Consider the following 22925-nt stretch of genomic DNA (forward strand, 5'->3'; position numbering starts at 1 on the left):
ATACTATGGCAATACAATATAATAAATTAAAATTGAATCAATACACTTTATGCTTAAATTTATTTAGAGGAAAACAAAAGGATTATGGAGTATATTTTTTTTACACTTTTATAAGTATTGTGTGCTGTTACTTTCTATTGTGAAATATCAGCAATCGGTTGTGGTAATCTTATTTTGTAAATTCAAAATGTAAAAATTGATTACAAAACATTTGCTGTATTTCCTATATTTTTCAACATAAACGTTTTGTATATTTAAAAAATTATCGTAACATGTTTGACTTTAAGGAATTGTGAATATTACTAAATATAAAAAGTCTGATATTTATCAATGTAGGTGAGTAAAATAGGAGTTTTTAGCTGTGGCCCACTTCCACTTACCAAAAGCGTCATGTCTGCATGTGATGAGGTGAATAAAGGTCGACGACTACCGTACTTTATACACCACTTCGAAAACTTTGGGTAAACATGGCTTGTAATTGTTGATAATATTCTGTTATTCTGATATTCAGCCTTTACAAATTAATTAAAAATAATTTATTTATTTTTTCGAAATATATTTATCAAGAATTTAAGAAACAGTTTGAAAAATCAGTTGCATATGTACTTGCTAAACAATCTAGCAACTAATATATGTATGTGTATATGTATGCATTTGATGTGCAAGTTTTATCCTTATTTATTAGAATAGCATATTATACAATTTAATTATTTTGCTGTTTATTGATTTAATATGTATCCTTTCTTATTTGTATAACCTGATAATCATTGCAAATATACCTCGTTCTTGATCAATGTAAAGTTTGCACATTCGAATTAAAAAAATGTAAAGCTCAGATAAAAGTGAATATTTTTATATCTTATATCAAAGAACATAAATATCTAAATATATAAATATATATATATATATATATAAGCATATATAAATATAAAAAAGAACATATATCTTCTTATTATGAATAATAATAATATAACTCCAAATTTTAATTTACAAAAAATGTATGCTATATACCAGTATAAATAAATTAAAATCCACTAAAGATTGTATGTTTTCCAACTATATAACAATATGTTCTTTTTATGTAATATATATATATATATATATATAACTAATTCGATTAATTATAATAATAATAATAAATATTTTATAATTTTTTGGAAAAAAAAGAATTTGAAAAAAATAAGTTGTCAAATTTCAAATTAAATAATTTAAATAAATAATTAAGTAATATAATAAATAATGAAAAATTCTAAATATTCAATTATTGTATATTGTTTGATTAATGTATACTGTACATTCAATTTTAATTTCGAAATATACAGAAATTTAAATAATTATTTATAGATTTCAATATTGTCAATTTCAATATTCAAGATGAAATATGTTAACCATTGTAGATATAAAATATTACAGATTTAAAACATAACATATTTTTGTTATCAATATATAAATAAATTAGAAGACATTAAATATTAAGAGTAAATGTTTCAGCCTAAAAATTAGGTAAAATAGTTCAATAACGTCGATTTCGAAAGAGTTATTTAACACTGAAGTCAATTGGGAGTAATTGTAATTATCCTGGGAAGAATATATTTAATCATATTGAAAAGATAATATTATACAGTACTGCGTAAATTTTTCTAAAATTTGGATTAGATTCAGATTTTTATAAAATTGGATCAATAAATTAATTTTAACAAAAGTATATTTAAAATTAAATAATGTTAACAATAAATAAAAAGTATAATTATAATATAAATAATAATTATATTTATTATGGTCAAAGATTTTAAACTTTAATAAAATACTAGATATTAATACATATTTACATTAAAAATGCTCAGTTCAATATATTATCTAAAAATAATTGTTTTAATAAAAAAATGTATGTTTGATTTTCGAAAAAATGTAAAAATTTTCATTAATCTTATTGTGATATCAACTTTTAGTGTCTAATGTCTTTGATGAGATTTGTTATATATTACTGATTGTAAAAGAATGATATAATCATTAACATGAAAACACATAGACAAGTTCACATATATTAAATTTTTTATTACACTTTTCTGCATAGAATATAATTGCGAATAGGCAGGATGAAATAGGAAAACGTGTTGAATGAGAGAGAGCTTTCGTTATCGTCTGTAGTATAGATAACATCTAAAATGGCCATAAACCATATTTATCAAACAAGTATGAAGAAAAATATGTATAACCTTTCTTACCATTTCTTTATTAAAAACTCATACAATTTGAAAACCTGTTAAGTTATCGCAAATAACATATTTGTAGAGAAACGAGAAAATCTTTGTTTATTTTGGTTTACGTAAAGTAAATTAAACGTGAAAACATTTCACAAGCATATTCTTTTAGCATTATTAATTCTTCGTTTATACTATTTAATTTTCTCTTATGCTGATATAAAATAACTACTGATAGAATGAAATATTATTACTTTTACAATTGTCATTGCGATTTCTAATTATAGTTTTTTCAAGTTTTTAAAATCGAATAAATAATTATAAAAATAATCTTCATCGTAGTACAATGAAATTATTTTACTCATTTTATATATTTTATTCATTAAATTCCATTGGTTAAATAAATGTAAATATATAAAGAACAAAGATCAACTTAAATATCAAACAAGTCATCGCGGTTTTTGCGGGAATGGGTAAGTCCAATTACTTTTGCTTAAGTTGTCTTGAATACCAAATAGATTTTTAATACAACCTTGGTTTACAATTGCTTTGCTTTCATTTATCAATTGCGAAGATACTTGGCTACAATTATAATTAATTTATAGTTATTATCCATTATTTGATAATTATATTTGTAAATATTACGTTTATTTTTTCAACGTTTTAGCTACATTTATTAAAATTTCATAATTCGGTTTAAAAAACAATAAAAGTGGAATATACATAAATTTATAATTAAACGTGTAAGTAATTTAACTGGATTAATAAAAATCGATAGATTGTAATTTAATAAGGTCTTATTTTTAAATTGTCGTAATCATTATTTATATAAAATATTATTTTATAGAAAACTATCAATACGTATATATATATATATAAATATTTTTATTAAAATATTTTCAAACGTATTTACTTAGTCATTTAATAAGTATTATTTTTTATATCATCAAATCCATTAAACTGAAATAAAAAAATTGAATAAATATTACCTTATAAATGGATCGTTAAAAGAATCTTCAATCCTATTAATTTTACTACGAGTATCAAAACTTTCCTCTATGATAACATGCCTATCATATGGTGTGTCGTAATCAACTTCCATGATGGTTGAAAATGAATGCGGAAACATCATGTCTATTACTGTAATAACGATTCCAGCAAATAGGTATGCAACTCCTAAACAAGATTGTCGTGAATTATCTAATATTATTTAAATATATTTAGCCTCATTTTTATAAGTATTTTAATTATGAGTCAATAATAATTTATAATACAAATTAAATAAAAATATACGTTTTTATTAAGATTTTTATAATATATATTTAATATGAAAGTAAATTTTAAAATATTCAAAATATTTTCAAAATATTTATCTATTAAATAGATATAATATGTTATCGTTATTTATATTGTATAAAAAAATTTTATACTTAAATAATTATTTTTTAATATACATTTAATGCTATACGTTATAATTTAAATTAAAAATAATAATGGTTTTATTATTGTTTTAATATAAAGAACTTAAAAATAATAAAAATTACATTATCTACTATCTAATCAATTAAAACAGTTTTCAATTATCTAATTCACTAATATGTAATCACTAAGCTATTAAAATTTAGTGAAGACTAGTATTGCTGTTTTTTTTTCTTCTCAACAATTTCAGAAAAAGAGTTAACTAATAAAAATATTATGTTTATATTTTATAACATGTTTATCTTCAATCATTTAAAAGTTTATTGAATTTCAACATAATTTATTAAATTGAAGTAAAACAATTGACATAAAATAGAATTAATTGATATAAAATTTCCCTGAAGTATATTAAATAAAATGAATATATATCCTAATAATCCTATGCAAAATTTGAATTATCTACGCATAATTTTGGCTATATTCAAATATTATGTCTCTTATCTATTATATAATTTTGTTGACATATATATACATTAAATAAATTTAATAATATTATTTAAAAACTAGGTTTCAACTATATATAAAATATCAAATAAAATATTGCGTGCATAAGTAAATTTCCAATGGTTGAAGGAATTAAATATCGTAATAATCTTATAATAATAAGTTTTATAATATTTAAATTACCATTAATATATAAAGATTTATACCTCCGACAATGAACTATTTCATGAATATGTAGCTACTACACATATATAAAGTAAGAGAATAAAAAAAATCCATCCAAATTTGAATTATAATTATAACTATAATAATAGCTAATTAAAAAAATATTTTTACAGTTAGAAATACTATGTCAAAATATGATATTATTGTAATTTGAAATTAAGAAATTTCAGACTATGACAAAATAATCGATTATATATAATAAATAAAACAGTATTGTTTTTATTAAGATTAGTCAAATAAGATTAGTTTGTATTGAAAACAATGAAATGAAGGGCACAAAATTTATGTAATAAACTGGAATATCAAATAATGTTTATATAACGAAATTAAATTAAGAAACTTACCAGCAGTTAAAACCAACCAATAATTCCAACCGAAATTGAAAATTAAAATAGAGCCATCGACATAAGCGACAAGTGGATCATAAGGCAGAAGTAACCAATATGTAAGATTAGTAAAAAGCATACAGAGACCCGTCAAAATCATACCATAAGCTCCGTATCTTGGGACCATCACCAATAGTAGATTTGTCATTGACCAGAATGCTAAAGAAACCCTTTGAAAGAGAAAAATAATAAATAATTAATTTCTTCAGTATATTTTTTCTATTGACTCTATTTATTTGATTATTAAATATCATTATAATAATAAAATATATATTTCCAATATCCTCAATATTCTGAACAAGACAAATATTTTTAAAAAAATATAAAATTATTTAACGTTAATAATCAAAGCTTTATTCTTCTAAAGAATACTTCTGAAATCGTTTAATATATATTAAAATAAAGACACTTGCTTTAGATATAAATTGAATTGCTGTATACTATGTAAAATTTAATTATTAAATAAACATATAATACCACAACTTTTATTTTTTTTTTATTTAATATTGTGTATGTGTATATGTGTCCTGTTAATATTTACACGTTATGAAATAGATATTAAAAATAATAAATATAAAATCCAATATAATAAATTTTTCGTACCAAAGCATAACTGATGCATAGTAACCTGCAACGCGATATTTGACGCCCCAGGAAAAACCTTCTTGATGGAGACTAAAGTATTCAGCAAGCGAAACAATGGGGAAAGGAGTGCCTCGGTATAGCGCATCTTTAAAATGTTTTACCATTTCATGAGGTTTTCTCCAAAAAAATCTTTCATTATACTCTACATCCCCGATATTCATACTTTCAGGTAACACTGCATTAAATACATATTTGATTTATCCAAATTAAAATAATATACATATATATATATATATATTTCTACAAAATGCAGTATATACACTTGTAAATAAATGAAATTAATCTAAATATTTCTAGAAAAGTTGTTTAATTTTGTATTAATTATTATTACCTCTAATCACTCATATAGAAATCGTAAAATAAAATATATTTAACTACTTTTACAATCTAAGTGTGAAAAATTTCATATATAGCTTGTTATTTTAATCATGATTCTATTTAAATATTAACATAGATTTTTGTTAAGAAGTGATTCTATCAATTCAATTTTTTAAATGTAACAACATACATCTACTTGACATAATCCGATTAATATATAAAATTCAGAATTGAGTAGGATATATAAATAAAAAAATTCTATCCAAATCTTTAGTATTCAAATATTTAGCATATATAACAATTTTATTTACCTCTGTATGTAATATTTATATGCATAAGACCGATGTATCCACCAATTTCGGCAGCAATTCTCTGCTTCGAAAAAGCACTGTAAGAACTCATGATAGTAGACGTACTTATATGCCATGTTGAACCACGCAGGGCAACTATAAAATTTTAATATTTGTGGCATATGCAATTTAAAGGAAAATTTCGGGAGGTAATCCTATAAATTAAATTAAATGTCTACTTCATCAGTACCCTGAATCTAAACTTAAGTATAATAATAACATAATATATGCGATATAATGTTAAAATAATGCGTGGCTGCATCAAATTTTATGCTTAGTTTCTTAGTTAATTAGTTTCTTACAGAAATTTAAAAAAAAATAAATAAAAGTAGTCAATCTATGGACATCTATGCAAACGAGTAATTTATTTTCACGCCTTAAATAAAATCTTATTAATATTTATGAATCCGTATAACATTTATTTCACTGATCTTATCATAAAAGTATATAATCAATAAATATTATGTATGAATTAATACACTTCTAATTATATTTTTATTTTATATAAGTTTTATTTTTATCGAATTTGTAATTAGTTGAAGACTTTTTTCAACATCAATGATATTTTAAATATATTGTATTAAAATTGCAAAGAAATATTTTATTTTTTATATAAAATTCTAGTACGATTTGTGTGCAAATTCTAATATGATAAATTCTCTATGTAATATATAACTAATTAATAGCTGTTAAATTTATTAATAAATAGCGTCGTATACATATATTTGTTAATATTATTAAAATCATGATAATTTACTGCAGTACAAACATATTAAATAATTATTTATTCTAAATAAGTAAATAGCAAGGATAATCATCTTGAATAAAGTAATCTAATCTAGATAATTACTTATAATACAAATGACTTTTAATATAAAAAAGGTGCTGATTCCCAAAATAAATTAATATCGATGTTAAATACTGCATTTAAAATACGCCGATTATTTATTTTATATAATTGCATATGCAATTGTATTATTATATAATAATATAATAATATAAAAGTATATTTTATTATATTATTATATAATTGTACATTATACGATATATAATTATATGTAAATGTAATATACGATCAATATAAAACTATAAACAATTTTCTCAATAGTATATAATTATTTATAAATGCAATGTATTCCTTGATAAATTTATCAAGGTAAATAAAATAATTTGAATAAAATTATTAAAATTAAAAAAACCATTAAATATTCTGAGGCTGTGCATGAGTAAATCAGTGTATTAAAGAGTACATTTATTTGAATGGATGATAATACACTAACTACAACTAAAAATAATGAAAATCTTGAGAAATTAGAAACTTGGGAAAACAGGATGTAGTGCAATAATAGCAGAATGTCGTAAACAAGCATGAGTGCTAATCGAAGGTTATCAGCTAAATTACCGCGTTCATCTAGAATACAATTTTACTTATAAACATAATTCATCTATCACAGATTATGAATAAGTAATGACAATTGTATCCAACTGACTTCACGAAGATATATATGTTATTGCCTTGTAGCATATAAATTCATATATATGTATATATATGATTGTGTGTATGTATGCATGTATATTTATTCAAAATTTTACATAAAGATTGTAAATAACTATCATTAAAATTAATTTCATATATATTTTAAATTTTAATCGAATTTATTTTTAACTGAAGGATTTTTTTTAAATGTATTTAAATTATTTTAATTATTATTACAATTTCTAAAAGTAACTAAATAAAAATTTAGTTATGCATCCAAAGTTCAATTTTAAAAATTACTAAAAACATATGATGTATACAAAATAATCTAACAAAACTTTCTTGAGTATGTCAAATAGGTATGTATTTATAAATATTTATTAATTGCTTAAATGAAATATATAAAAAATCTTAATAAAATTATATATTATCTTAATTGTATATTTACAAAATATAAATAAAACGTGTTTCTTATATTAATAGTACCTTATATATTCATCATTGATTCTAGGTTAAATGAAATTTTTATATCAATTTTACCATTGATTATGTATTTCAAAAACTTAATTAAGAATTTATTCACTGACTACTAACCTTTGATGGTCATGCCTACGAAAACTACTAAAGTCACTGTCAGGAAAGTTGTTAATCTCTGTAATATAAATGTTCATTAAATGTATAAATATCATTGTTCAATACATTTCTTATACTTTAATGTAGTTTCATTAATATATTATACTTCATATAATTACAAATAAAAACATTTGTATGTAGTAACACATGGATTCATAGACTTAAGAAGATTTATACACTTGTATTAATATACATTATACAGTAAAAAAAAATTTTATAATTTAAACTTTAAATCTTTTTAATTCTATAAGTTGAACTTTACATTTATTTAATTTTATAGTCTGAACAGTATATTTTTATAATTTATAATTTCAGTTTAATTTTCTAATTTGAAAATTATTATTTAATTTATTATTTAATTAAATTATGTTGATGATATAACACTTATTTATATAAATATATAGTTACGTAATTTGTAACATTAAAAAATAAGAATAATTTTATAAATCCAATTACTTAATATGAAGATATATTTAAAATAAAATAAAACACTAAGATAATAAAATTTATAATAAAATATAATAAAATCTTATAAAACAAAATATAAAATTACATCATATCTTATGATAGACATTTATTCATTATCCGTTACAATTTTTTAATTATTTAAATTAATATGAAATTACTTTCGATTAATATAAAATCTTTGTATAAATAAATTTGCTTAAATAAATCTTCATTAAATTAAACAAAATCAATATTTTAAAATATACTTACAAATAAATGAATTAATATGTATTACTTATAATATCACTTGAATAATCATTTAAAATTGGATAATATTGATTAAACTTACAAAACGTTACTCTTGATCATAATGAATAAATATATTAATAACTGAAATAATCATACCTCTTTACGAATACCAGGAAATATAAGAAGAAATGCTATAAAAACAGTACCAAACAACACAAAAATGGTAATCAAACTAATATCCCCAGTAACCGATGTACGATTGCTGTAGCTATATAGCGTCGGCCCGCCATCGTTGCGAAACGCATCAAACCATCCCTTCATATTTGTATCTAAGATAAAACGTATTATTTATTATTTATGATATTTCTAAAAAATAAACTATACAATTATTTTTATAAAATTCAAAATAATGATAATTAATTTTTGTAAATAAAAATAATTGTATCATAAAAGTATATATATCTATATATATTTATATTTTTGATATAATCTTTATGTATTTATTAAATTATATAATCTATATTAAATTAATGTGTATTTTAAATAAAACATTAGGTGAATTAAAGTATTTATAAAAATTTATATAATTAATTGAAATGCAAATTAAGTTTAATAATATAATTCTTCGTGAATTTTTGATTCATACCAATTTTGAAAACCACTTGAAACTTTAATTTATTGAAATATTATTCTAAAAAATAACATTTGCATCTTATAATTTTTATTTTAATATTAATAAAATCGCTTAAATAAAATAAGCAAATTTTGTAAAAACCATAGTCAATAACTTTATAACTGATTATATATATTAAATAATTTGTTTGATTTTTTTTTACAAAAATTATTATTTAAAAATTATTATTAAAAACTAATAATTATTAATTAACTATTAACTATAACTAAATATTAATTATTAATTAAAAACTAGTCAGTTTAAGAATATATTTATATATATAAACTTTTTATATTATAGCAATCTTTTTTTCCATAGGAATACCAATAAATTTATTTATTTATAATTATATAATTATGCATGTATTTAATATTAAAACATTTTTAATATATGTAAGTGTTAAATAAAAATGTATTATTGGTAATATTTGTATTAATAATCAATAATTAATAATTAAGTAAATACAAATACAAATTTTACAAATTTTATACTTTACTTTATATTTATGTATTTTAATCGTATATAAGTAACTTTGGAAAATTTTTCTCAATATTATTTATTCAAAGTATTTTTTATTATATTTTTAAGTACCAATTTTAACAATATGTAAAGATGCAATAACTAAACAATAATAAAATTACTTAATTTATGTGAAATTAAATATACCATAAAGAATATATTTTATATTCTAATACCAATAAAATTTAACTTTAGATTATTAACTGTAGATATTAGAAAACCTTGATACATAGAGCTAAAGTAGAAATTTGAGTTTCAAATAGAAATTATTGTTCATATAGTAAAACTTGATTTATAAATAATATTATAACAAATTTAATAATTGAAATACGTTATTGATTAAGAATTCAATTTCACTATAATAAGTGGTAAAATAAGCTTTTTACAAAATTCGTCTTCAATTTTAAAGAGCTAAAGAAAAATTGTACACTTATTTTTAATTGTATATTAATTATTATTTATTATTTATTATTAATTATTATTTATTAATATTTTTAATTGTATATTAATTTTACACTAGGTATGCAAGTCAGATTATATTTTTAATTGTATATTAATTTTACACTAGGTATGCAAGTCAGAATATCTCAAAATTATATCTTTTTTATATTACTTGATTACTTATTCTTGCGAGCATTCTACTTAATGAATACAGAATCTAGGTGAGTCAATGACTGTTTTGTTCGTACTTGTTTAATTAAATGTTGATATTCGAATAGCGGGAGCAGCATTACATTCTTTGCATCATCTTTCGTGCAACTTTTACTGTAAGTGTTCGCTTATGCTATTAACAATAGTTTATTCTTGATTATTTTTAAATGAAAAAAAAATTAATGACTGATTATAGTCTGATACTGAACTGATGACAGGCTTATAGGTTACCAGATTGTCGAATCCATCCGTGTGCACTGCTGCCACCACTGCTGTCGCCGCTTCTGTATAAGAAAAAGTGGGGGAGTAAGAGTTTGTCATACAAAAATGTTAACCAAATAGTCCTTTCTATCAGTTAAGCAACTCATATTTTTTAATCATCTTGGTGATTAAACAAAATTTGTGATTGAATAGATTTGTTGAAAACATAACTATGCATTATGTTTTAAAAATATAAAAAAGGAACAGGAAATGAAATTTTATTATTATTGTCAACATTTTTTATAAAATAAATTAATAAAATTCAATGTATATTGCTTGTAGAAAAAATATAAAATAATTATACAAACTTTAATTATATAAAATACACTGATAGAGGTCATAAACATATAAAAAAAAATTATTATTTGTTAATTTACTCCACTTTTAAAAAAGAATAATAAAAAAAATAATTTATTAACACCATAAAATAAGATTATCCTCTCGTATATCTATATTGTATTATAATATCATTGTATATCATTTAAAATAAATTTAAAACAAATTCTATATAATTAAATAAACCATTTTTAATATAATTTAAAAATTTATTTCAATTTAAATTTATGATTATTTAAAATTTAAATCTAAAAATTTCTTTTTTTGTCTGTGAGATTCTGTTAAGGAAAAAAATATATAAATAATAAAAGTATTTTAAATCTGTATATTACTACAGTATATACATGAAACTTTATACATTAATTTTTTAATATTTAGTTTTTCATAATTATACATATTGAAAAGAGATTTATTAAAACTTTTGCATAAAAATAAACAATTTGTAAATAGGATATTGATTTATTAGCCTTAACATTTATTTCTGAATATTGTATATAAATATTTATAAAGTATCCGGTGTAAACTTATTTTTATAATATGAATTTATGTGCTTGCACAAGTATAAACATAGTGAAACATATATATTTACGGTAAATAGTACTCAAAAATGTCAAGATTAAATTATTCTAATAAGTATTAGTATATAAAAATATAATAATATAATAACAAATTGTATTATCATCCATGGATACGCTTCAGCCAATAATTAGCTAAAGTTTCTGTACTATATCTCGATCACAATTCTGTATCCCAAAGATAATATTATTCTCTTTTTGATACTCCAATATTCCTATCTTATTCATTCATGTTATATTCATATTTGATTATTCTGATTCTTGTTTAAAATTTAACTTCTTTTACTAGCCTGAGTATATTATGCCTATAATAGTTGATATAATGTTGTTTGATGTTATTAAGCGAGCGATTTACTATACATTATGAATTTAACTTCCTTAACTCCAAATATTTATTCACTCATTTGTCTTGTTCATTTTTAACATATCTTATATATAATTCACCTCTAATAAAAAAGCTTGATGAAAGCCCATGATATCAAGTATCTAATTTTGTTTTACGTTTAAAATTTTGTTTCAATTTAATTATAAAAAAACTTTCTTAAAGGCAACTATGATAATCAGTTAAAACTACGATTCATCTCTATTGTTTTCTTTTTCTAAATGCAACAACAATTCGTAAGTCATATAATCATTTAAAATTTTGTACCAATATATTTTGAACGATGTAATCCAAATATAAATAGTTATAAATCAATTATAAATAATTATAAACAATTATAAATATATCAATTTTAACTAATTGGTATTTGATTTATTATTAATTGAATATGTTTAGATTAATTTACATTAAATCATAAATTATATTTTATAAATAACATAAATAATAAATTATAAATTAAAATATAAGTGCCTTTATACTTGTTATTGTAGAAAACTTAAAAATATATTTAATTATTAGATTAAAAATATATTACATTAATTTTTATTAAATATTGATTAGGGGCAATATTTCAATTAAAAACATTTATCCGAAATTAATTATTATTCTGCTAGGTTATCAATTTTGCTCTCATATATAATATTTATTCTTCCAATAGTACTTACATATAAACTGCGTAAATACTTTATATTACAGTAAATTTTATAATTTATTAATAATTTAAAATATTTTTTATACTAATTATGTTATCACCATCAAACATCGTTGATATTTGTTTTATTTGTATATTTGCTGGTTTATTATCAATTTTTTTAAAAACTTAATTTATTCTATTAAATGTAAAAATAGAGTTAATTGAATGAATAATATACTATTTTTAATTTAATTAAAAAGTTCTTCATACATGTAGTTACGTGTACTTATTATTTAATGTATATTTTAATGGCCTTTTTGTATCGAAATAATTATATGATATTCATAATTATATTACATTCCATTATTATTAAGGTAATATAATTGTAAATTTGAAACTTATTAATATCAATATTAATATTAATATTAATATAAAAGTGTAATATATTTTTACACGCTTTTATTGAAGTATAATGAGGATTTTATACAAAGAAAAAATAACAACAAAAGTTATTGAAGTTAGTACAATTAAAAATGTCTAACAAATAATGTAAAAAATTTCAAATTGCATTTATTATAATTGACAAAAACAAATCTTTCGTAACTTAATATGAAATAAAAAATCTTAAATCTATGAAATAGTGTAAATTTATATATTTTTAAGTACATAAAATATTGTTTTTATAATCAACTATACTTATAATATAGTTAATATATAAGTAATGAAAAGCGTTATTTGATAAAACATATTTAAAAAATTCATAAATATCTGATAAACTACATAGAATAATTTTTAATATCATTTTTCAGATGATTTTAAAAAATAAAAATAAACTTTTTCTTAAAATATATTAAATAATTATAACCAAAATTATTCAAATAAATAAAAAGTTTAATTGTATATTTCATAGATAATATAATTTTAAAAAAGGTTAGAATTCAATTAAATCAATAAATAAATTTGAAAAACTTTGTGTCTAACGAATTATTTTATATATTTTATTATTATTTATTATTTTATATATATTCATCATTTCATTTCCCAATTTCATTATATTTTTTAAATTCAATAAATTTTTATAATTATAATGTATATTAATATTAATAATAAAATTAATAAAATTATACGCATACCCAATAACGTATTTATATGATTTAAGATTCAAAGAAATTTTTTTCAATTCGTTTTACATAAGATTAACGTTTTTTTGAAAATAAAGAAAAATAATTATTATATATTCAAATATGTATTGAAGTAATCATATTTTACACAGGAAATTCCGGAATCACACTCTAAGCTTTTCGTCCTGTCTGAAAAAGTAATAAACGAAATGACATAATTTAATATAAATACAGTTTAATGCAGAAAGTGCTACTTTGGAGACACTTATACAACCTATTCCCTTGCAGCTGTTATTTAGGTCTGAACTATTTTACGTTCATATGAAAATTAAAGCATAGCTGCAAGTTTGAGGTAACAATAATAACTTGGGTCACTATTTCGAGCGTTCTAAATCGGTGCGAATCATGCGAGAATTCGGTAGCGTTAGTACTGAAGGCTGTAGCATCGCTATTAGTTCTTCTACGAGTCCCTTTGGCTTTAAAACAGTCGGCTTAACACCTTGAGCATTAAAGCTATCAAATTCTTCCACTGCTGTGCTTTAAACCCAGAAAAGTAAGTAGCGTCAATGTATCTTTTCATTTTGTATTCGGTCGTTATATATCACTCGTCATCAGGTATATATTTTTTCATAGTAACGTGGACCGATATTACGAGTACTGAGTGCAATAAAAGGCCAATTACTCTTACACTTAATTGTGTAAGAGAAATTTTCTATAATATTTCTCAATTTATATATAATTGAGAAACTTTAATATAAATTTTAAAACTTTTGAAATTCAAGCGCTTTGTTATTATAAATTTATAATTACCTGTCTAAAGTTATTATATACCAAACCTATCTATTTCACCCATGAATTTATCTACCTCTACGTTCATGTTTATTAATACTTAATATTTTTCTTTCAATCAATTATCTGTTTTAAATTGTTTTATGCGCTTGATTCTCACCTTGTTCCAACAAATATTTATAATATTTTAAAATAACAAGTTTAAAATACTTTTACGCATTTAATTTTGTATTTACAATAATATTTTCGTATTTATATTCGATTAGTTGACTTTATAAATAGATCGAGCTAGAGCCTAAAGAAATATCTTTCAAGATTTCGATTCTTGGTTGGTTCCAAAAACAAGCTTCGTTATGTACAAGAATGTCATGTAAGATTATTTATACCAACTTTCAAATAAAACTATTAATATGAATTTATTACTTTGTTTATTAATAGTTTATTTAGATATATTATTTATTTATTATTTAAATTTGCTATTTACAGTTATTTATTTATTACACGTTTTTTTATATTTAGAATCATAGAGAGAGGGGAGAAGAGATAGAGGGTGAGAGAGAGAGACTGTAAAGATACAGTGCATCTATGTTCAATACAAGAGTTTAAATTATACGTATTTTGGAGCACTTTTAATAACTGCACAATAAATAAGTAATGAAAAATGTTAAAAATACTTAAAATTAATGAATTAGAATGTATAAGAAACAAGTTATAATTTTATCAGCAACTTTCAAAATTTTATAATTTTTCACAATAAACAAAATAAAATAAAACAACTTGTTTTTACATACATACGTATCTATCTTACTGTTTTATTTCTTATTTATCTTTTATTATTCATTTCAATGTACATCAATTATTAAATAATTCTATTATTTATCTCTTTTGTTTGAAATTACAGAAATTTCGATTTTTTATATTCTTCCTAAATATTTTTTAATTTAAAAAAATAAATATTATTTTATTAAATGATGATGCCATTTTTACTATTTAGCCTATATTCTGTTTTACATGCTACGTAATAAAGTCTTATTTTAAGCAAATTATATACTGTGTGTGTGCGTAATTTTATTCTTATTCTGCAATTTATTTAATGATTATTTTCTAAATTTATATAATAATAAATACTTTAATTAAATACATCATAATCATAACAATCTAAATTATTAATTATAAAAAATTTATTTTAATCAATCACTTTTTTCAAAAACAATAAATTTCTGTATTTAATAATTTACTATCACAGCAAGCTCATTTTTATGAAATATTAAAATTAAAAAATATATACGAACAAACGATTGTTGTTATAAAACTTATTTGATTTCCACAAAATTTCATACAAAAATTTGTTATAAATATCCGTTTTCATTGTGAATCATATATATATATTTATGTATATTTATATAACTTTCACATATATTTTATATATTTATCCAATTAAGTCTTAATTCAAAAGAAATCAAAACTCAAATTCCTTTAACATATATTATAAATAAAGTCAACATCATTCTATGAAATGATTTGTAAAATCATAATTATATATCTAAAACTATGTATTAAAAATTATAATTATTTGTTATTGTCAATAATATATAAAAATCAACAAGATAAAATTTCAAAAATTTTATTAGATTCTAATATTAAGTAAACGTTTTTTTAATTAACTAAACAATTAAATTAACGTTTACATTCAAATGTTAGGTCACTTATTTTGGAATATTTTCCTTTTATGAAAAAATAATTTTTTTGGTTTAGTTAATAAATTATAATTATGAAATAAAATAATAGATACGATAAAATTATATTTTATTTAAAACATTGATGATATTTGGTATATTCATATTTAGATAATCACATTTAGATAAATATCTAATGGGATTATTAAAACAGAAGTATGAAAAATTTTTTAATTTATAAAGTAATCAAAGTATTTAATAAAACCAAATAAATAGTGATTGAAATACCGAATTGAATAAAATCTTTTTACATAAAAAGTAAGCCATATGTAATATCAAAATCTTTTTAATAAATATTAAACTAATACGATAATGACTTTAAATAATGTTGTTAACATCATATTACGAAAGATATTAAAATGACATGCCATAATAAAATTATACTATTCGTCATTGACTATTAATTTAAAAATTTTATCTATCTACTTTGTAATCATTTATATTAATATTACTAAACAACTTTAGTTAATTAGATAATGTTAACAATTTTATTTGTATTGTTGTATAATTCAAGTACGGACATTATTAAAAATAAATATTTTTAATTTATCATAAATTTATTATATAAATTAAGCAAGATATGAAATATTTATAAATACTTCTATACAAAATTTTAATATTTAATATTTAATTCTAATATTTTTAAATAAACGTAAATATTAATACTGTAAGTAGTTGATATAAACATTTTTATTCAATACTAACTTCATATTTGAAATAACTAACGGTAATTTATTCAAATTGATTAAATTAAGTTGTATTTTACTTGAATTTCTTTAAAATGAATATTAATAAAATTTTAGTTTTGTACATTTTGTATTATTTTTTCTCTTTGTAGTCAAGATTTTAAAAATGTTTTAATAAAATTTTACATATTAAATTAAATGTGAGCATTTGATATATATTTAAAGTACTGAATACAATTATATATCTGAAGTTCTGTATGCAATTATACAAAAACTTATACGTATTATCGATTAAATTCTTTGAAAATGTTTTAAATTTATAAATTAATATTAATTCATATTTTAATATGTTGATGTATAGAAAATAAATGTCTTAGTTAAAAATTGACATATAAAAGAGAACTATGTTTATCTCTTTCTCACTTCCTCGGTCCATCCACTCATTAATCTATTCTTAATTTTTCTACCTTCCATATTTATTGTTGAATAAAATATGATTTAATATATTAAAATTATTTTTAGTAGATGAACTTAGAGTTGCATAAACATTCTAAGAAATTACTGAAATTCTATGTAAAATAATCAACATTCTTCTTATATAAAATTCTCGTATTTTCATATACAATTTCATACATAATACATTATACAATTTTGTACTTTTTCAGACTATCTTATTGGTAATTCACAGCAGACAACTACAACATCGTTAGTTTGCAATGAAGACCCTCTCATCGTTGATTTGTTATAATTGTATTCTTTTTATAATATATATTTAATGTGTATTATATTTATTATTGACTGTTACGCTTGATAATACTAAATATTGAAAGATTTTTTGTATGTTATATCTAGATAATTGTAGCCTCTAATTTTTGACAGGAAACAAACAATATCTACACAAACACCATTAATTCTCAATCATTTATGACAACGATTTTTTATCAAACAAAGTCATAATATTTTAAATCATACTTAAGCAATAAACTAGATATTTGGTTTTGCTAAAAAAACCTATTAAATGTTAACATTTCTCTAATATATATGTATACATATGGATGTCACTTCCGTATACTCAATAAATAATTTATAAGATTACTAACAATTTTACCCAATGCAGTAGTAATTTAATCTAATTAGTGATTATAATAACAGTTTAATCAATCGTTGCATCTTATTAGAGCAAATAAATGTTTAAGATTTTGAGATTGTATGGAGTATCGTTAATAATAAAAAAGAGATGAACTTATATTTTTCATTTACTCCCAATTTTAGTAAACTCTGAAAAATAACTGAAAAATCCATCAATTTTTATTAAAATTATTATTAAATAATAAATAGCTATAAAATGAACTTCCTTTGATATATAATATTGATATCTGCCTGCTTTTGAAACAGTATTATGGTTCCAGCTGTCTTGGTCTTTTATCTCGAGCACAACTACATTAAAAATATATATAAAAATGTTAAAATAAAAAAATCAATGAAAAATATTAATTGAAAAACTAAATACATAATTATTTTAAGGTCATTGAACCATTAAATATTTGCATTCAAATATTTAACTTTAAAAATAACTTCTTGTTTGTATCGTTAAGATTATCTTTAAAACTAATTTAAAACTAAAACTGATATGCGTGTATATGCGATCATTAAATAGGAACAAAATTCATAAGTAATTTATTTAATAACATAAAAATAAATATTTAATTTTACAAATGGTATCTTATTATTCCAGCTTTACAATATTTATATCTTATTTTACAGTTTTATAACCAAAAGTATACCATTCTTTATAAATTTTAATAAACAGGGTAAAACAAGAAAAAATCGCTTAATCTTGTTTTCACATTATTAAAATATTATTTCTACTTTTATTATAAATATATATTTTTTGTATTTAATCTTAATATTGTAGATAATTTTTAAAATATTAAACTTAATCATAAAAATAAAACGGTATATTCTATTAAAGACAATTTATCAACATTTCATAAAGTTGAATGATGTGTTAGTGAAAGTAAAGAATGGATGTCTAAATCATTACTTATCACATAAATTGAATAATATATTTATCTATGCATCCTACAAATGATATATCATATTTCAACCCTATTCTGGATAGAAAAAAAAATACATTCATTACATATTATAAACACGATATTTTTTGCTATAAAAGAGAATAATAAAGTAATGGCAAGTGGAAGTAAACACAAGCTATTATGCAGAATTTTGTTTCATAATCTAAAAGAACTTTAAATGTTACAGCAGTTGTATGTAATTTATCAACTTTAAAAATATTAGTATATAACCAATAGTAAAGTATTATATATATATTAAATGTATATATTAAATACAAAATTATTTTGATGAAAAAAATATTAAAAATACCTAGTGTTACTTAATAATATAACTATTGAAATTGTATACATATATACGATTATTTACTATTTTCAAAATAATTAAATTTTAATACATTTAAAATAAATGTTATTGATTGACAAAATTCATGAGTATTTATATTCCTGAATAGACTCGACTAATAATTTGGTTCTACAAATATTTTCGAAGATTTTTTATGTAAGCTTTTTTTCAATCATTCTATATTTTATAGATCCTTTTATTTTGTTCCTTAAACTTTTTTCTATTGTTTTGCATTGCTTACTTTTAACTCACTTTTCATTCTTTTCATTCATTTGCTACTAAACTTTTTTAGATACATTTTTGCTCCCTAGATTATGCTATTATTTATATTATACAGTTTTTTAGTTGATTGGCTTTGACTTTAATTCTCACTACAATTTTAATATAAATGCTATCTTTATGAGAATCTTTATAAAGTATATAAAGTATTTCTTAAACTTTTTAGCATTTTCTTATTGTCATTTCAGAGTAGAACAAATTATGTAAAACAATCGATTAATTTTAATTACCAATATTAGTTATTTTTAATTTGATTTCAAATTAATGCATAAAATAATTGATACAATTTTTTAAAGTATAAAAATAATTGGTATTACATATAAAAACATTAGAATAAAAAATATAATAAAATAAATAAAATATTTTTTTAAATACATATTTTGCGAGTATTCATCATATTGTTATAATTACACTTGGAGGTTAAGATCAAATGTGAAAAATTTTCTTTTTATATGATTTAAAATTCACATATAACAATTTATGCAAAAATTTTTCATTTTAACTTATATTAAGTAATTAAATATATAAAAAATGCATTTACTTATCGCACAATAAACTAATAAAATACAGAATATGTGGAAGAGTCTTAGTTAATTATAACAAATAATAATATTAATTTCAGTACAGCAGATCATATTACAATAAATACATAAAAGATTAAAAATTATCACTTTTTAAATAAAAAATTTTATTAAGAATATTGTAATCAATGAAAGAAATTGTATGATGGAAAAGAAAAGAAAAATTTTGTCTACACAAAACATATTATCTGTAAACCTATGAAAAATTAAGGAATAATCTGACAACATTTAATATGTTTAATAACAAATATTTTTATATACCTATAAAATATTTTAATTTATTAATTATACATATGTATCACATATTAAAATAAATATTATTTATCACATATAAAGTTAAATTTATTATAAATATATTTAGATAAAACTATATCTATACTTAAACTGAATACGCAACATTTAAAAGATATTATTTAGTTGAAAAAATTGAACTTTAACAAAAAACAAATTATCATTTTTCTATTTAAAATTTAAAAAGTTTACAACAATAATTACCATTTATTTAAAATAGCACTTTTACATTGATCATTTAGTTAATTATATATTACCAACACAATTAGAAATAAATTTTTAATACTTTTAAAAAATATTATTCCTAAAATTGATTAAAGTTTATATGATTTAAATATTTTGAATCAATTATTTTGCTCTATAATATTTTGTAAATTTATTTAATATAATCAAAGTAAAATTTTTTTTTATTCAAAATAATTTATAAAAATGAAAAATATTTATTTAAAATGATTAAGAAAGGTCTTGGGATGTATTTTAAATAGGTATAAAACATAAAAATCATATTAGTAAATAAGTTCAAAACTGAATATCATCTATAATTTTGCAATTTTAAAGATCTTAAATTATCTAATAATGAATTATTTTATAGTCCATAATTTTTTATTTAAATTTCAGGCGTTTTTCCAACAACTTATAATGTCGAAAATATAAGGTGAGCTTAAATTTTTATAATTTTTATTCTATAAATTCGGATAGCAAAATCTCGAATAATTCAATCTTTTGAAAGCAAATAGAAATCATTTGATCATTATTTTGTATTCTACTTTATATATTTATCATTTAGACTAAATAATAAAGAGAATAATACCACGATTGCAAGATAAAAAGACAAAATTAATAAAAACAAGTTTTAAACAAAATGCATAAAAAAATACTCGATTATGTAAAAAAAGTAAATATAAAATACGTATTAAGTTTGTAATATATAAAATAAATACATTAAAAGAAATTGAAAATTTATAATTCATATAATTTGCTTAAATATATTCAATATCTTTATAATCCATAAGAAATATTATTGCGCAATTTCAAGGGAAAAATTATATTACGAATATTTAATCAATAACTATGTTATTATTATTATTTGAACGTGTAAACATTTGGGCAAATGTTTATTAAAAATAGCAAAAAGGTTTTAAATGATTTTATATGTTAACATATAATATAAAAATATGATAAAATATAATTTATTATTCAATTTAATCTTATTTAGACAACAAAAATCAGGCACATACGAGGTTACAGCTCTATGCTTTATTAAATTCCCATTGTCACGTTTCTTTATCATCTATTCCTCATTTTTTATTTTTTATTTTTTAGCTTTAGTTATCTATGAAGATTAAAATAAATTTTCTCTGGATTCTAATTATAGAGTGATCTATAATCCTAATATCATTGTCTTTATTTGAATTATTTCAGAGCATTTTCATCACTGTAATATGAGAAACTTAGAAAAATTATTAGTGTCATTTCATCGAATTTAACGACATTCCAGTCAGTAAGTACAACCATAATGGCACAACAGCAACAAATACAGCATCAGATACAACAAACTCGAACCGGTGAGTGCAATATACTACCTAGATTAATCGATCATCTGCATTCGACATTGGAACTCTGGTGCTCAAATGACAACAGCGACGAGCAATTACTGTTTGAAGACTCTAGCGCCAACTCTAAAGAAAACTTCAGATTATGGATTAACCAATTTGACAGTACTTCAATAAAAATCGAACAAAAATCAAACATTAATATCAATTTCGTCGAGAATATTTTACTGGCTGATATCCATAGAGGGCTTCATACTCTTCAGGATTTGCTTAAACGAGTTGATATTTGTACATTGACGAAATACAATGCTACTTTAAACCCTCAAAGTAAATTGTATTTAATACGTCTCATTTCGAATCTGTTAAGAAAACTCAAGATACCAGAGAATGCGAATTTGAAACTAAGTGAATCAGAAAGTAAGTTTTACATTGGTTTAGGGCATAATGAAAACGATAGGTACATAATCAATGTCTTTCCACAGAAAATAAATCAAACGGTAAGACAATGGTTGTCTGAGAAACCTATGAATTTAAAGAAATCGTCGGTTAAAATGGAATTTGAAAAAAAAAAAAAAATAGCGGA

At 20.3% G+C, this 22925-nt stretch overlaps 3 protein-coding genes and 1 long non-coding RNA gene across 4 annotated transcripts in view; 3 read left to right on the forward strand and 1 right to left on the reverse strand.

The window, feature by feature from the left end:
* Window positions 1–707, forward strand: part of Duox (dual oxidase) — a 34944-nt gene extending 34237 nt beyond the window's left edge. Inside the window, exon 19 of the mRNA XM_011496832.1 lies at window positions 337–707. Within this exon, the coding sequence (XP_011495134.1) occupies window positions 337–465 (129 nt within the window). The 3' untranslated portion in view covers window positions 466–707. The remainder of the gene's footprint in view (window positions 1–336) is intronic.
* Window positions 708–2570: 1863 nt separating this feature from the next.
* Window positions 2571–10971, reverse strand: mol (dual oxidase maturation factor 1 mol). Its single transcript, XM_011496623.1, has 8 exons — window positions 10736–10971; window positions 9011–9183; window positions 8120–8177; window positions 6010–6144; window positions 5339–5555; window positions 4694–4905; window positions 3191–3377; window positions 2571–2783 (listed from the first exon to the last, which is right to left on the reverse strand). The coding sequence occupies exons 2-8, from the start codon at window positions 9173–9175 to the stop codon at window positions 2651–2653; spliced, it is 1107 nt and encodes a 368-aa protein (XP_011494925.1). The 5' UTR covers window positions 9176–9183; window positions 10736–10971; the 3' UTR covers window positions 2571–2650.
* A 3392-nt stretch (window positions 10972–14363) lies between these two features.
* LOC105359884 (uncharacterized) lies at window positions 14364–22248 on the forward strand. The gene is made up of 3 exons (XR_912791.1): window positions 14364–14559; window positions 21408–21444; window positions 22212–22248. It is a non-coding gene; the product is annotated as an uncharacterized LOC105359884 (long non-coding RNA).
* An 18-nt stretch (window positions 22249–22266) lies between these two features.
* Window positions 22267–22925, forward strand: LOC105359885 (uncharacterized). Its single transcript, XM_011496624.1, has 2 exons — window positions 22267–22759; window positions 22825–22925. The coding sequence occupies exons 1-2, from the start codon at window positions 22306–22308 to the stop codon at window positions 22857–22859; spliced, it is 489 nt and encodes a 162-aa protein (XP_011494926.1). The 5' UTR covers window positions 22267–22305; the 3' UTR covers window positions 22860–22925.

This window comes from Ceratosolen solmsi, unplaced genomic scaffold (assembly GCF_000503995.2).
Source record: "Ceratosolen solmsi marchali unplaced genomic scaffold, CerSol_1.0 scaffold29, whole genome shotgun sequence".
NCBI lineage: Eukaryota > Metazoa > Arthropoda > Insecta > Hymenoptera > Agaonidae > Ceratosolen > Ceratosolen solmsi.

Excerpts from the sequence above, each read along its gene's own strand:
- mol (XM_011496623.1), bottom strand. The coding sequence starts at position 9,175 with ATGAAGGGATGGTTTGATGCGTTTCGCAACGATGGCGGGCCGACGCTA. Across the intron at positions 8,178-9,010 it reads TTCCTGGTATTCGTAAAGAG|AGATTAACAACTTTCCTGAC; the intron begins GTATGATTATTT and ends TTTATATTACAG. Across the intron at positions 3,378-4,693 it reads TTGGTTGGTTTTAACTGCTG|GAGTTGCATACCTATTTGCT; the intron begins GTAAGTTTCTTA and ends AATCTTGTTTAG.
- LOC105359885 (XM_011496624.1), top strand. The coding sequence starts at position 22,306 with ATGGCACAACAGCAACAAATACAGCATCAGATACAACAAACTCGAACC. Across the intron at positions 22,760-22,824 it reads GAAACTAAGTGAATCAGAAA|AAAATAAATCAAACGGTAAG; the intron begins GTAAGTTTTACA and ends GTCTTTCCACAG.